Here is a 14,688-nt window from a genome sequence, read left to right on the forward strand (position 1 = left end):
TACTGGTACTATAGTCGTGGCGAGGATTTTTATGGAAGTCGAGGTCGAGGTCGAGGTCACTAGGCTTCCGATATTTTTTGAGAGTATGTTTGGATGGGGGAGAAGTTGGATGACTTTCATTTAAGCCGTTTAGTTGGAAGAAGTTTCATTCTGATTCTGAGGGAAATAGGAATGTCTGAATCCTCTAAAATTTAATCTCCACTCTCTTCTAAGATTCAAATTTTATTTCGATTTCGATTCCGGTCATAAATTAAGCATGAGGGGGGGTGGCTAATTTGATTTTTATTTCAAATCATTTTAATTCTGATTATGGACGTGACTCAAATATGCCTCGAAGGTTGGGGATAAAATTCTTTGGGACCGAGATTACTCAACCACATGCTGAAATGATTCTGTTCTTTTTTCTAATTTTCATGTGAGTTTGCAAGTTGGTGGTGAATGCTTTAAATATTACGTGAATATGTTTATTTTGGACCAGGACTTGTGAGAGGGAGAATAGAAAAGTGGTTCATTGGCTATCCAAAACCTCTCTCAAGAGATTAGAAAGACCGAGCGGCCAATGACTAAAACGTATGGAAGTATTGGAGGAAAAAAGTGTTTAAAATTTGTTATGTTATAGAAAAGGGAAAGAAGAAAAAAAAAAACTCGCATTTACAGCGGAACTGAGGGGGTCTACCAATCATGGCCATCCATATATAGTTTGATGGCTGAGATGAATATGTCATCCATATTTTATGCGGGGCCTATTCCATCATGATTGCCGTGCCGTATACGGATGGCCTTGATAGACAATCTTAGACTGTTCACATTTGGTGTGGATTCATGTGAACCTTGTGCGAACTGCTTTATGAAAAAGAATCCAAGCTTCTAGCCCTCGAGAATGAGATCTTTTTTTTCAAAACTATTCTTAAGTTATCAAAATTTATGAATAAAGTATTTTTTTAATTAAGGATATATAGTAGATATTTGTACATAACTTTTTCAATAAAATAAATGCTCACCTGGAATATATTACTTTTTTATGGTTAAGCAAACATACCAAAACTATTTTTTCAAAAATTAGCTTCTTAAAAAAAAATATTCTGATAAGAAAAAATTATTTTCACGAATCAAACAAGTCCTCTGTGGTGAAGTAATTATGGATATATATAGCACCCACGAGCTTCAAAGAGGACCCATCAACACCCGTTCATTCTAGGGATGGTAGTCGGACATGTTTTTTTTTAGATATTTGACTCATTTAGAATCCTATAGGACTCGTTTGGCAAAAACCTATAGGGTTTGAAATTTAAAATTAAAACTTTTTAGAATTTGGGACATGTTTGGGATTTGCCTCTCAGATACATGCTACTTGAACCCGATTACATACATATATATATATATATATATATATATATATATATTGTGAGGGGACTTAACCCCAAATCTCAAGGATATCTTATCTCTACCAAAACTCATTTGTATTTAGATTATCTGCCAAAATTTTTATACCCAATTTTAGTTGATATTATTTCCCCTTTTTTAATTTTTTCTTGTAGTTTCGGGTCGGTTATCCGACCCAACCTGAATAACTTGATTCGAATAAAGATTTATCAGGCGGCTTTGGGTACCCAACGGATTTACTATTTTTCGATGGAATGGGTTTTAGGATTTTTAAGCAAATTTTTAATCAAGTTTGGGATGAGTTCAAATAGTCGAATTTTAAACAGGTTCGGACATAGGGCAACTTTTGCGGGTACATAACCCATGCCATTCGTATTTCATTCTTGGGTTTGTGAGGTCCCATTCCCCTCATAGAAGACCTGTAGTCCTATTAGCACCATTCTTTTGAGGGTTCGTGATTTGATCTTGCTGTTTGTTCTTTAGCTCAAGTGATCGGTGATTGGGACATCTAATGGTTCCTCCATCTCCTTCTATTTTAGAGATTTCTGAATTCTCCGATCTGCTTTTCTTTGAAACTGGACTATATTTTCTTATTTTTGGGAGCGGATGCTAGTCATAGCTATGGATTCATGCCTATATATATGAGAGATTATTGTGAAATTTTGCTTTGTAAACAAACAATGGGCATGATTAGGGATCTGTTTTGGTCTTAAGATAGATTTAAGAGGCCGAACGTATACACAATTAATAGGGTTTGTTTTTTGTAAATAAAAAAATTTCTCAGAGAATACTAATTTCGAGTAGCTTTTGATTCTGATGTTTCTTCTTTAATTTATCCATTTGATAACTTTTCGTTATCGCCTTTAATCATGCGTTAAGGGATGAAGTTAATGTAAACGAGATTTTAGAAGCTGTTTTGGAATCGGATCCATTGTACAAACTAAAGGAGATACTTCAGGGATAAGTTGGCCTCAATAACAAAACTACTGTGCCACGAAGAACCCATCCAAACAATTATCGACCGTCGTCATGGTTGTAATAGCTCTTCTATTTGCCCCAGTCTATCCGATATTAATTTATCTAGTATTAAAATAACAGCAGTGATAGTTCTCATTATCTAAACACCTGTTGATGATAATATGAACAAAACAATGGGTCTCTTTGCATGCTAATATAATGGCTGTTTTTGTTGAACCATGCCTTGTTGCACCCCTGATGCAGTCCTAGCTTTTCTTTTTTTTCTTGGAGAGGAGTGCAGTTACCGAATTTGATATGCTTCTTGATTCTTATGCTCATAGATGTTAATTGATGCAGCTGTTATCATAACGAGGGGCTTCGAATTTGAAATGGAAGAAGGCAATTCTGAGTGTGATATCTACTCGCCTCGTGACGTGTGCCGGTGGTCGGCGCGTCCACCACCTTCTTGTCCGCAGCAATGTCGGATGTCTGTCTTGTAATGGATTTCTCTGCAGGATGCTGTCCTTTGCTCAGGATGAGGTTGCTTGGGTTTGTGAATGGATTCCTCTGCCCAATTCCAGGTTTGTGCCTTCTTTCCCAAAACTTCTTGACTTGATGGTTGGTTTGGTCAAAATTTCCTCTCATTGGAGTGGGCTGAATGGGGTACTGCTTTTGGTACGGATTTACATGCCTCATTCCAAAATCCCCCCAATTTGTTCATGTTTGTGATATTGCCGCGTAACATGGCGCTGCCTCTTTCATTTAAGCCTAGAAGTTCTTGTTGCTTTTCTAATTTTATTGTTGAAGTTGTTTATTTTTTGTTGTACTGGATATATTATCATCGTATGTTCTGGATTGGAGATGGGTAATGTCAAACCCTGAACTCGAAGCGCACTCTGAACATAGACCGTATCAACGCCGAATACTTGCAGAGTAGATCATGCAAGCATGTAAAGCTACAGATCAAGTCATAATAATCTCAAAGTAATAATATTAATAATTCTTCGGTCCTCGAAAACCAATTCAATCAAGACAAAATCATTCTCATAATCAATTGTTCTAAAGTGACATAAGTCAAAATATGCTGACTAATTCAAATCAAATACAATGTTCTAACTAAACTAAGCTAAATTCGAACTTCAATAATTTCGAATATCTTCAGAATATCTAGCGCACCCCCTAAATCTTGGGCAATTATGATTTAGGATTGAAAAATAGATAAAGAAAAAATAATAAGCTATACTAGCCTAGTAAACAGCATAGCACCAAAAAAGTGGAGTCTAAGCATGCTAAATAAATAAGTAATTAAAGAGCATAATACTGACCGAGAATAAATCAGTTTTCAAATAATACATATATCACTTTTGAAATTTATTATTATTTTCATAAACTAATACTAGAAACCCAATATCAGGCTATGGCCACATAACTCAGTAGCATGAGTCAGATACAGAATGTACAAAGTGCCAATACCACTATTCTAATTACCGGTGGTTCAGTATCGAAATCAGTTTTTCAGATTACAAATCTACAGGGCTAACAAATAATCTCCATTGGCATGGTCAGATCATAGCTATGCAGAGAATATATACATATAAAATAAATTTCATAATTCGTCCAGTTATATTTTTCAAATTTCATAACATGACACGTAACATAATTTAAAATAATTACTATCGTAACAATAATATGTCCGTTTAACTAAGTATAAAATAGATATCATAATCAAATTTAATTATCATTCGGAAAACATACTTTGAAGCATAAGGTTACTTACCTCATCTTGCTTCAAAATCTCACTTCAATTAGATGGGTCAGCTTTGCTTCTTTTAATATCATTAAAATATAATTGATTTTATCATTATTTTAGAGTCAAGCAAAGTTAAAAATTAAAATACTATTGCAGATACGGCCTTATATCCAAATTAGGATGAAGGAAAGGAAAGGCAATGTCAATTAGATGGCGGTATCCGATTGAATGGGTCGGTCTGAACAAGGTGAACTGAACTGGTCAAAATCAGACATAATTTAAATAACTCAATGAAGATCAATGGTAATCATATTCTAGGAATACCCGACAGGGCTGGGGTACTGGGCTGATAAACCGCCCGAGTACTGAGGTAATTTAGGGCCTCCTAATCGGAGCCATCTTGGATTCGAACAAAAGAAGACATGGCTTCATGCTCGATAAGGATGAAGATGATAGGGCTAATCGAGCGATGAGGCCCAACAATCAAATCGGTCTAGTCAAGTCCGTTCTATTCAATCAAAGATCAAATCAAAATACAGGTAACTTATAGTGATCGAGGATGGCCATATCTAGTGGAATCCAACAACAATCAGGATTGTTGAATGGTCACAATTAAGCTAGTCACGTATCTCCTATTTGGGCCATTATGGAGTCCACAAAGTAAATACCTAGGACCCTCTATTGAGCCCCAGTTCATGTAGAGAGAGATGAATAGAGAGAGAAAGGATGGGGAAGAGAGAAACATAAGAGAGAGAAAGGGAGATGACAAAGAAGAAAGAGAGAGAAATAAGAAAAAATATGGCTCTCTCTCTCCTCTTCTTATTCTTCTTTCTTTCTTTTTTTCTTGTTAAAATAGAGGATGAAGGAGGCTTTGACCGGTGGCTAACCATGATGGTCCGGCGAGGCGATAGACAGTAGAGGTGGCGGCAGTGGAGAGTAGCCGGCAGTGGTGGTCAGCTGAATTCAACCCAAAAATATGGAAAGAAGCGATCTTTAATCCAATCAAATCCAAGCACCAATCGGCTTGTTGACGACTGGAGCTTCGGCATCTGTTAGGGGCGAAAGTTCTGGTGATGAACATCAACAGCTGAGGCGGCCGAAATAAAACGAAAAGAGAAAACAAATAGGGTTCTGAAAGCCTAAACTATCGATCCAACATATCCCAGTGGTTGAAGCTCTGGCCACAACTTCTAGCCACTGTGGGGGAGCAAGAAAAGCCTCCAGCGACAAGCGCTAGCTTAGGAGGCAGCTGGAATAGGAAAAAAATAGGGTCGGTTTTCAAAAACAGAGAAAAATAGGTGGTTGCCCTTCTCGGCCAAATTCCGATGATCACCGGCTGAAATCGACGTTTCAAAAGGTCTGGAAGAAAGAGGAGAGGAGTAGCTCGATGGTGGCAGGGTCCTTACTGGTTTTTTGGCAACGATTGGTCATGGAGACGGTGCGAAGGCGATCGGCATTCGGAGAATGATTCGAAGAAATTCTCTGGCAGGGAGCTCTGATCAAAGTTGGACCTCCGGTGGAGTGAAAGAGGGACCAAAAGGGCCTCTAAATAGGCTCGGCCACGACCAGAATCCAACCCGAAGTCTGATTCCGTCTGATGATTTCAGGGGAGGAAGAAGACTTTGATCAGAAGTCTCTTTCCTTCCGGCACATGCGTGGCATGCGCCAATTTTTTTTCTTTAGGCCGAAGTATGCTTTTTGGCTGGTCAAATGGATCTTGCCTAGTTTGTAATCAGGCTCTAAAAGGGCCTAGGTATTACAAGTAATTTTCTCCTCTTCAAGGTTCTCATGGGATCCTTAGCTGGAGTTTCAAGTTACTTCGAAGTAAGCGATCGTTCATGCAGTCTTGGCTTTCCCTATCATAAAGAAGACAACAGTAAAACTGGGAGCCCATGTCTCCAAGCAAACCGTTGTCTACGACCTGATGAACCCGATACATATACACGCAGGGGCAGAAGAAGCCATCGGCACTTCATGAGCCATCTCGGCACTAGGGTCGGTGGTTTCAGAACCCCTCGGGCACGGGAAGATGGTTGGATGGAGATGGAAGATGGGACAGCTCCGGAACGGTGAGGCTGAAGTTGGCGAATTGGAGATGACCATGACACAAATGTATGATTATAATAATAAGAGTGGACTCATCATCCGAGGGATCGATATAAGGCCAAAAAAGTAGGAACAGGAGGAGCTTTCCGAGCCTTTTGATGATTATTTTCTCGTTTTAGTTTTAATGCAATATCGATTGCTACCGGAAATCTGGTGGTGTTTTGCCTAGCTTTTTGCTTGTGATGATTGGTAATATTTTTCAATTTTATTTCTCTTAAACTTAGTTCTGTCATTTATTTCCCATTTGGACATTGCACTGGAGAAAAAAATAGTTTCTCTTTCTTTCTTTAATTAAACTGTTTAATGTGTTTAACAAAGTCATGTATATTTATTCTGCTTAGCGAGGCCAAATTAGAAATTGGGCGGACAGGCTGGATAGCTGAGAAAATTCTCTTATTGGGATTTAGTAGGTCATGGGGCAAGATGAAACGTTATTTTAGAAAATAATTGATAGGCATAAAGCTTACAAAAATTCCATTGTACCATGCTAATCTTTCTTCTAATTTTTATTAAAGTGCTAAAATATTTAATTTATTGTAATTTATTAAACTACTATATTATATTTAAAAAATAATTTTATAAAATAAAAATATATTTTATGTATTATTAATCATAATATTAATGACAAAAATTTTAGCATAGAGACTTTTGTTATTCTTTTATAAGAATTAATTGACCACGAGCAAAATACCAGGCATCCAGCCTTTTCCTATTTTCTTTTTTATCTCACGCACTTAATGTCATGCAATAATTTAATTTCAAAAGCTAAAAAATCAAAAAAAATATAAGAAAATTATAAAACTCCTTTTGAGATTTATATTTATTATATTTTTATTCAATAATTCGTAAACCTATATTTAGATAAAATCTATATTTTATGTGAAAAATCAAAATTGTTCTCGAGTAGGGAGGGAATGCACAATTTTTTTTTATACTCTCAAAAAATTGTTATGCCGTTCAAGCTTATTTTGCTTTTTTTTCAATTTTTTATCTATTTAATGTTAGAATTTTACTAATATTATAGGCTACAATGTTGGATAAAATTAAAGGTCGTGAGACCAGACACAAATTTATCAAATTATTAGATATAAATATAATTTATTTTTAACTTAAAAAAATATTTAAAAAATATAAATAAAAGAGGGCCGAGTGATATATAAGCAAGGCCAGCAGAATCAAACAAAATCTAGCAAGAGCCTTGAAAAGGGAGCAGAGCGGCGGCAGTGCGAGGGAGAGAGAGAGAGAGAGCGCACTAAGTAAATGTCATAGCCGGTGGTGGCGCCAAGTGGAGGCCTGTCATCATCCGCATCATCACCGTCGAGTACCTATGTACGGTGGTGCCCCTTCTCTCGTCCCCTTCCTCTCCCCTTTTAAACCCTTCCCCTCTCCCTCTCCCTCGTCGGCGCCCGTTTACGCGGCGCCAGGTGCCAACCCCTCCTTCATTACCCTCCTCCTCCTCCCCCTCCTCCTCCTCCTCCTCCTCCTCCGTCCCGCGTGATACCTCTGTCTCCTTCCCTCCCGCAATCACTCCTCTTCCTATTCTTTTGCCATCCAATCCAATCCGATCGCCTCCGAGGGCGTTGGCCATGACGCTCTTGCTGCCATCGACCGGGGGCCCCACCCGCTGCTGGGGTCGCTTCACGCCCAGGTATTCACAAGTCATAATTCACCGCCCAACGTTCCCTTCTCTTCTTCCTCGTCAATAATTAATTGATTAATCGGGGCTGCATGAAAAAGCCCGTTTGTCCGCTCATGGGGATGCTGGCGGCGTCTGACGAAGAGCAAGACGGCGGCGGTGCGTGGGGGTCCCACTCCAACGGCTCTCTGCGGCGGCCTGACCAGCGACGGCAGCTGCTCCTCCCAAACCGACGGCAACCTCGAGGTCTCGAGTTTACTTCTGGTTTGAGACTTTTGCATGTCCATCCATCCATCCCTTCTCCCTAATCCTCTCGTTTCCTTCTCCTTCTATATATATATATCTATTTGCTTGCTTGCTTGATTGATTGATCGATCAATTGATGGGTCCCTCTCTGTGTGCTCTGTGGATGTAGATGGTAGTGAAGATGGCTAGGGATAAATTCGCCCAGGAGATCTCTTTCAGGACGGATGATAAGGATATCTCTCTTGCCAAGGTATCGTATCTCGTGTATTCGGATAAATTCCCGCTTCTCTGGAATGATACCTTTATGTTATTATCATCGTCATAATCTACTTCCATCATATGGGAATTTTCCCCTATTTTCTAATGGGAAAAATTTTGGTCACCGTTGTTTTCTGGTCGTTTTCGGAGGGGCGCTGCTTCTGCTTTCAATAGATTTTGTTAGTGTTCATCAGGAGTCTGGGTTGTTAAGCTATGCCCATTAATTTGATCTTGCTGAACAGTGTGAAGGATTATACTAGTGTCCAGAGGCTGCTCGTGTTTTTGGGGCGTCATTCAATTGGGAACCTTTTGTTGTTGTTCTTGTTGGTCATCCTTCTTGTTTCCCTCTTACCTCCTGGTATGCGATTTGCTAATTTCTTTTTTTGTTTTTTGTTTTTTTGGGTGTCTTAGTAACCATCCATTAGCAGAAACCAATCCCTAAGATCTGCTGGCTTTTCATAAACTATTCTTCTGAGCCCTTCACTACTATGAAAACCAACATGTTTCCAAGCACCTGTAAATTTATGACCACACACCTTGCAGACATACGATCTTGTATGTTTTGTCTCGTATGACTGTTTTGAAGTTGCGCATTAGAATGGCATGCAGCCACCCAATTCATTTGTCTGCTCAGGAGAAGTTTGTGAGATCGGGACAAAACCACTTGTCCGAGAATCCCCTGGATTTTCTGGGATAGTTCGATCCACTTAAAGGGTGAGTGGTCCTAAATCTAGGGATTTTGAGTCCGACAGCTTCTCTTGATCCAGCCAAATTCTTTCTTTTCCATCCTCCTCTTCATGCTCTTTTCCACCCATGTGAATGATACTATGGAGATAAGGAAAGCTGATGTCCAGACAGGGTCCTCCTATACTAAAGCTTGCCTGAAGTATCTGATGCCACTATTACAGAATTGGCAGGCCAATGAAAAGAATTATTGAGGCATGTGATTAGTTTGATTTCATGTTTCCTTAGTGTATTTTGCTAGTTTTTTGCTTCCATCGAAATGCATGCATGCGTCACCTGATGGTTGGTGCAGCATCTTCTTTTGCCGCTCAAAGCCATAATATTTGACAATCCAAAATTTTCCATTGTCGTTTCTGTATCAACTTCTGCCACCATGTAATATCTGTTGGACTCCGCTTTAAATATATATCATATGCCAATGAACTACTTCTGAGGTACAAGGTCCAAAGATGATGTGCATTGGATGGTAGTGGGATATTGATGCCATCAGGACAAATTACATGACTGAAAAAAGTGGTGATACATCTTTTTGATTTGTAATTTGCCGACTTTATGGCATAACACCTTCTGCATTTACCTTGGGGAGTGTCTGCGTGTCATCTTTCCATCCCTTGATATTTGTGTGGAAACTGGAAAGGATAAATAAATTTTTTTTTATTCAGCCTCCAAGAGGAGGTGGAGGAAGAGAGAAGCAGGTAAATTCGAGAAGTGTTGATCCCACAATCTTAAGATTTTTGGCATCACAAAACAGCTTTGAAATGGATTGCAATGTTTCCTACATGGATGCAGCTGGAGATTCCAGACCCAGCTGAAGAACTATAGGTGTACTCCATCCAACACATGGTACCAAGTATCTCTTAATTCCATATAGTGAAACATTCCGTGGATGATTGTAGATCGAAATCCAAACACCCCGAATGATTAGCTAGGTTTAAGCCCATATGCTCGTTACAAATATTTTATAAATAGCTTGTATCATGCATAATTGTGATTTATTCTTTTTTCTGCTTATAATTACTCATGTGAAACTCTATCTATTAAAAATATTGCAGGCTTTGTTACTTGTTGCTGCTGAAGATGAAGCTGTATTGACTTCTAATCAAGATATGGATGCACATTCTCTCAGAAATGAAAGGAATGATGCTACGTTACCATACAAATCCCATCTGGAATTGAATGATGTGCATGAAATTTTTTTAGCTGGCAAGAGCATACATGGGTGGTTAAATGAATTGGATATAATAGCAAGAGAAGTGGAAGCAGAGTTAATTTCAAGAGATATAGGCTGCCATTTGATGGAGATTTTAGAGGCTGTAAACACAGTTCTTTTTGGAATTAGAGGCTTCAAAAGATTTCCTGTGCTAGTAGATTCGAAGCTGTCATACATGCACACTGTACTTAGCTCTGGATGTGGCAGTGGTAATGCCTTCTATTTTTAAGTAAGATTTAAGTCTCGAAAATCTCACTTTCCCCTGATTCATATATATATTGGCAGCTATCATGATTAGCATCATTTACATTGAAGTCTGTCGAAGACTTGGTGTTAGTATAGTGGGTTCACGAGTTGGAGAAGAATTTTTGATTTGGCCCCAGACAGAGAACCCTCAGGTATGTTATTTTCCAACTGTTGTTTCTTTGTATTCCTGTACATGAATGGATGTGCATAATTATGAAAGACGCAAAATCTTTTGCTTCCTTGTTGTTACCTTTATAAACACATACACTTTATGACTCATTTGATCGCTAATAGTTTGTTAAATTACTTTTTGCTATCTTACCCTGGATTTCATGCAATTATTATTATTATTGTTGTTGCTGCTGTTGCTGCTGCTGCTATGCCTTTCATCATTAGCTGATTACCCCAGTCCTGACATTTGATGATAAAGTTCATACTGCCATGATTTGCTGGAGACCAATGATTATTCTTTCTTTTTTCATAGGAACTTTTTAGAGCTTCTTCAGGACAAAGTTTGCTGGCCATAATTAATGGCAGATGTGTGGAGGATCCTAGATCAAAGGCTTCGGACTTGGACAGTAAATCACTTTTGGGGCTTGATATTGCAAGTAATAGAGAGATTATTGGGATTGCTTTAGCTAATATGATTGTAAGTTACAAGCGATATAGCATTATGCACTTGTGTATATATGATTATAAAATATCTTTATCTTCTATTTCTCCATTATTTGCTTCCAATCTGACTTCTAAGCTTATAAATAGAGGCTTCACTGGAAACGAGCATCAAGGACGAACCCTGGGCTGATGCTGACTTCCCCACTACGACCAGTTTATGCTGTGAATGAGAAAGCTAGCAAGATCGGAAGTTCAAAAAATCCTTTGCTGCGGCCGCTGGAGCTAAGGTATATTTATAGTTTACAATCATTGCACTTTTTCTCCTAGGTATCATTACATGCAAGGTTTTCTGCAACTGGACAGCACGAATGGTACCATACACTTCCAGCAAGTTTCTGATAGCGTTGGTATGAGACACAATCCTGTACCTTGTGTCGATACCTGGAACCATACCTTTCTAGCAAAAAATGGTACAAGGTCCAGTACCTGTATTTAAAGCCTCGATTATGTGTCAAGTATGAGCAGCACTAACATCTTGAATCCTGATAATGCAACCTTTTTTTGTGGAAAAGATGGTTGCATATTTTTATTTTTTAATTTTCAGGTACCTGCATGTCTTTGTTGCAACAATTTATACGCATAAGATGACTCTCCCCACAAACTGCCATCGATTTACATGATTGATATGCTTATTTGTTCTATATGTTAGTTATATATTCTTGTGGACATTTTTAACATTCAACTAAGAGCACACTGTTTATTGTTTTTTTCTTAATTTGTTCTTCAAGAAACCTTTTGTGTATCTTATTGTTTTGTTTAAGATCCTCTAGGGTTTGTGGTTCCTGTATCACCTGTGCTTTCTTTTCCGTCTCATAGTTGTATGTAGAACTCCTATAAAATCCACATCTCTACCATGGCCTGTTGCGTTCCAACTTTAAGGTATAAGAATGAGTTTTCTTTCTGCATAATCTGTTGTCCTCACAGTCCCCTTTATCATTTACTGTTACCATTTTCTCACCTTTTTCCTCTTCTAGTAGCCTTTTACAGAAACATTTAAATTATATCTTCTGTATGGTGTATTTCCTGTCTATTGCATATATTTTTCTTTAGTTCAGATGGCTAGTATCAGATCAAGATATTAGTGTAACACTATATCAAGTGGTAATATATCCGAACTATTGAAGTCCCATTATACCCCTAATTAGGTTTCTACTTACTCGGTCTTTGTAAGCAGCACTAAGATTCCATACCAGTCTTCCTATTGTGCTCTCTGTCTGTCCCTCTCTCTCTCTCTTTATCTGTCTATCTATTTACCTACTTACCTATTTACCCCAGCCAAACTCTAATCCTAAAAATTCTCCAGCTGTATCATTTTGTCAATGCTCAAAATAACCAATTTTTTCTGAAAATGAGTTAATTAATTTGAGTCTTTTCAAACTTAGAATTTAGTTAAATTATCACATGAAAATCTTTAGCAGCCATAACTGAGGATGTTTAGCAAGGTGGTCCCTGTTGATTCACATAAAATTCAAATGTGCCCCATTTTGCTTGGGTCACGGCACAAGCTAGTGATGCTTTTGGCTATTGGACTTTCACCATCTAGGATGCAGTATTCCACAGCTTTGCCTTCTGCATTTGCACGCACACCATAACCAGTGATATAAATTTCCTAATGTATGGGTTGAATTAGTTTCCAACATAGCTTAAATTTTCAAAACAAAGAAAATCACAACTGCCTGCATGAAGGATATAAGAGTACATATTTGATTGCAGAAAAGAGAGATCATATAGACATATTGCTACAATGTTTTCGTAAACTTGTTATTCAATGTGGAAAATTGAAAAAGGCACAATGGGACTAATTTGATCAGGCTAAGGGTGCAATCATCTGTGTGAAAACTAGCATTGCTTAATTCTTCTAGCTCTTCTATTTTGAATACCTAACAACATATTCAAAATGTCTGTTCTTGTTACTGACGAGTACCAGAAATTTGAGCGTAATTTTTAAGCATTCTGGCTTCATTTTGTTTTAGTGCTTTTGTCCAAACTGGATCATTGCAAAATGAAAATATGTTTTCAGAGTGTTTAGGAATGAGACTATTCTCTTGTATTACATGAAGCTATTTTGCCAAAACGCTAGCTGAGCTGATATTTAAGTCAAGAGAAAAAGGTGACAAAATTTATGAGAATCTTTTGTGGAAGTTTCCAGTTGTTTAAGGTTGGAACAATATTAGAATTTAGATAGCAACTATTCTACTGGAAATAACACCTTGTTCTCATAAATATCAGCTCTCATAAGTTCCCCCCCAACACCCCCCCCCCCCCCCTCTCTCTCTCTCTCTCTCTCTCTCTCTCTCTCTCTCCTTTCAAGCCTCAAATAGTTATGCTGGCTGGCTTTTTCCTCTCTCTATTATTATTATTATTATTATTATTATTATTATTTTTTGAGATTGACCACGAGGTCTCCAGAAATTGCCAGAACTGTTTTGAAACTTAGAAATCTTCAACCTGTTGAATCCCATGAAGCAATAAAGCATGTGAAAGATATCTATTTTTTGTGTCTTCATATTTTGAAGAGTTTGGTTGGTTCACTACTTAGATAATGCTTAAAAATCATTCCAATTATAGTTAAGAGCATAGTTTAATGATGTGCTTAATAAACAAGTCATTTGGGTTATTACTAGGTCCCTGGAAAAATAAAAATTAATTGTGGTACTTAGAGGCTTGTAACCTTTGAACTTTTTCAGAGGTTTGTTCCAGAATTTTTTATCATCTCGCTATACATGTTACCAATTCTGTTCTTATGCATGTTACTATTGCTACTTTTGAGAAGAGTGCTACTATTGCTATTAACTGTAAGTTGCTACTCTATGCTACTTTTTTGGTGCCTGTTAGGGGAAACATACTAGTACTAATAAAAGTAGATTTGGGTTGGAGATGATTTTGGTCCAGTTTTTAGCTGCTAATCCTGTCATTTCCTGAAATTGTAGATTGGCTGCTATGGCTGCAGAGAGACTGTTGATTCTGAAGCCAGATAATTGGACTCTGAGGAGAGATCATGGCATGCTTTTATACTACGGCAGGTAATTCCTGGTGCCTTTGTAACTTCCGCTGTTACCGGTGCTTCCTAGAGCTTTCTGACTGAGTGCTTCAGGAGGTACGCAGAAGCTGTCCAGGAACTCAGCATCTGCATGGCCTTAGCTCCTGTGGAAGAGGCAGAAGCTCTGGAGCGTTTTGTTGAGAAGCTGCATCTGTTGCGGCTCGAATCATCATGGAAATCTCTAGAGCAGCTGGCTCGCTAACATCCCCTCCTTGAAGGATATATCTGCGGAGTTTCTTATCAAACATGTTAACGCAGCCCTGCAGATATGATCAAAGTTTTTGACATTCCAAATGCTACGTTTTCTTTTTTTTACTTTTCCGGTTACATATATGAGTTATAGAGCATCAGGAAGCTAGATGGAGAGTGGCTTATGGCTAAATGGTATTTCGCAGTCTATGAACCTTCCAGCTTTTAATAATGGAGAGATTTATCAA

General features: G+C 38.1%; 1 protein-coding gene across 3 annotated transcripts in view; it reads left to right on the plus strand.

The window, feature by feature from the left end:
- The first annotated feature begins 7,392 nt into the window (after positions 1-7,392).
- LOC103721313 overlaps positions 7,393-14,688 on the plus strand; it is a 7,332-nt gene continuing 36 nt past the window's right edge. Inside the window, exons 1-9 of one of the 3 annotated variants that reach the window (XM_008811475.4) lie at positions 7,393-7,844; positions 7,934-8,096; positions 8,248-8,328; positions 10,133-10,499; positions 10,576-10,688; positions 11,021-11,185; positions 11,299-11,438; positions 14,142-14,234; positions 14,317-14,688. The exon at positions 14,317-14,688 is cut by the window's right edge and continues 24 nt beyond it. In XM_008811475.4, coding sequence (XP_008809697.2) covers positions 7,783-7,844; positions 7,934-8,096; positions 8,248-8,328; positions 10,133-10,499; positions 10,576-10,688; positions 11,021-11,185; positions 11,299-11,438; positions 14,142-14,234; positions 14,317-14,392 — 1,260 coding nt within the window. In that variant the 5' untranslated portion in view covers positions 7,393-7,782 and the 3' untranslated portion in view covers positions 14,393-14,688. Of the gene's footprint in view, positions 7,845-7,933; positions 8,097-8,247; positions 8,329-10,132; positions 10,500-10,575; positions 10,689-11,020; positions 11,186-11,298; positions 11,439-14,141; positions 14,235-14,305 lie in introns of all 3 variants that reach the window. The other 2 variants (XM_008811471.4, XM_008811472.4) reach the window with 2 other exon arrangements.

Source organism: Phoenix dactylifera, chromosome 2 (genome assembly GCF_009389715.1).
Source record: "Phoenix dactylifera cultivar Barhee BC4 chromosome 2, palm_55x_up_171113_PBpolish2nd_filt_p, whole genome shotgun sequence".
NCBI lineage: Eukaryota > Viridiplantae > Streptophyta > Magnoliopsida > Arecales > Arecaceae > Phoenix > Phoenix dactylifera.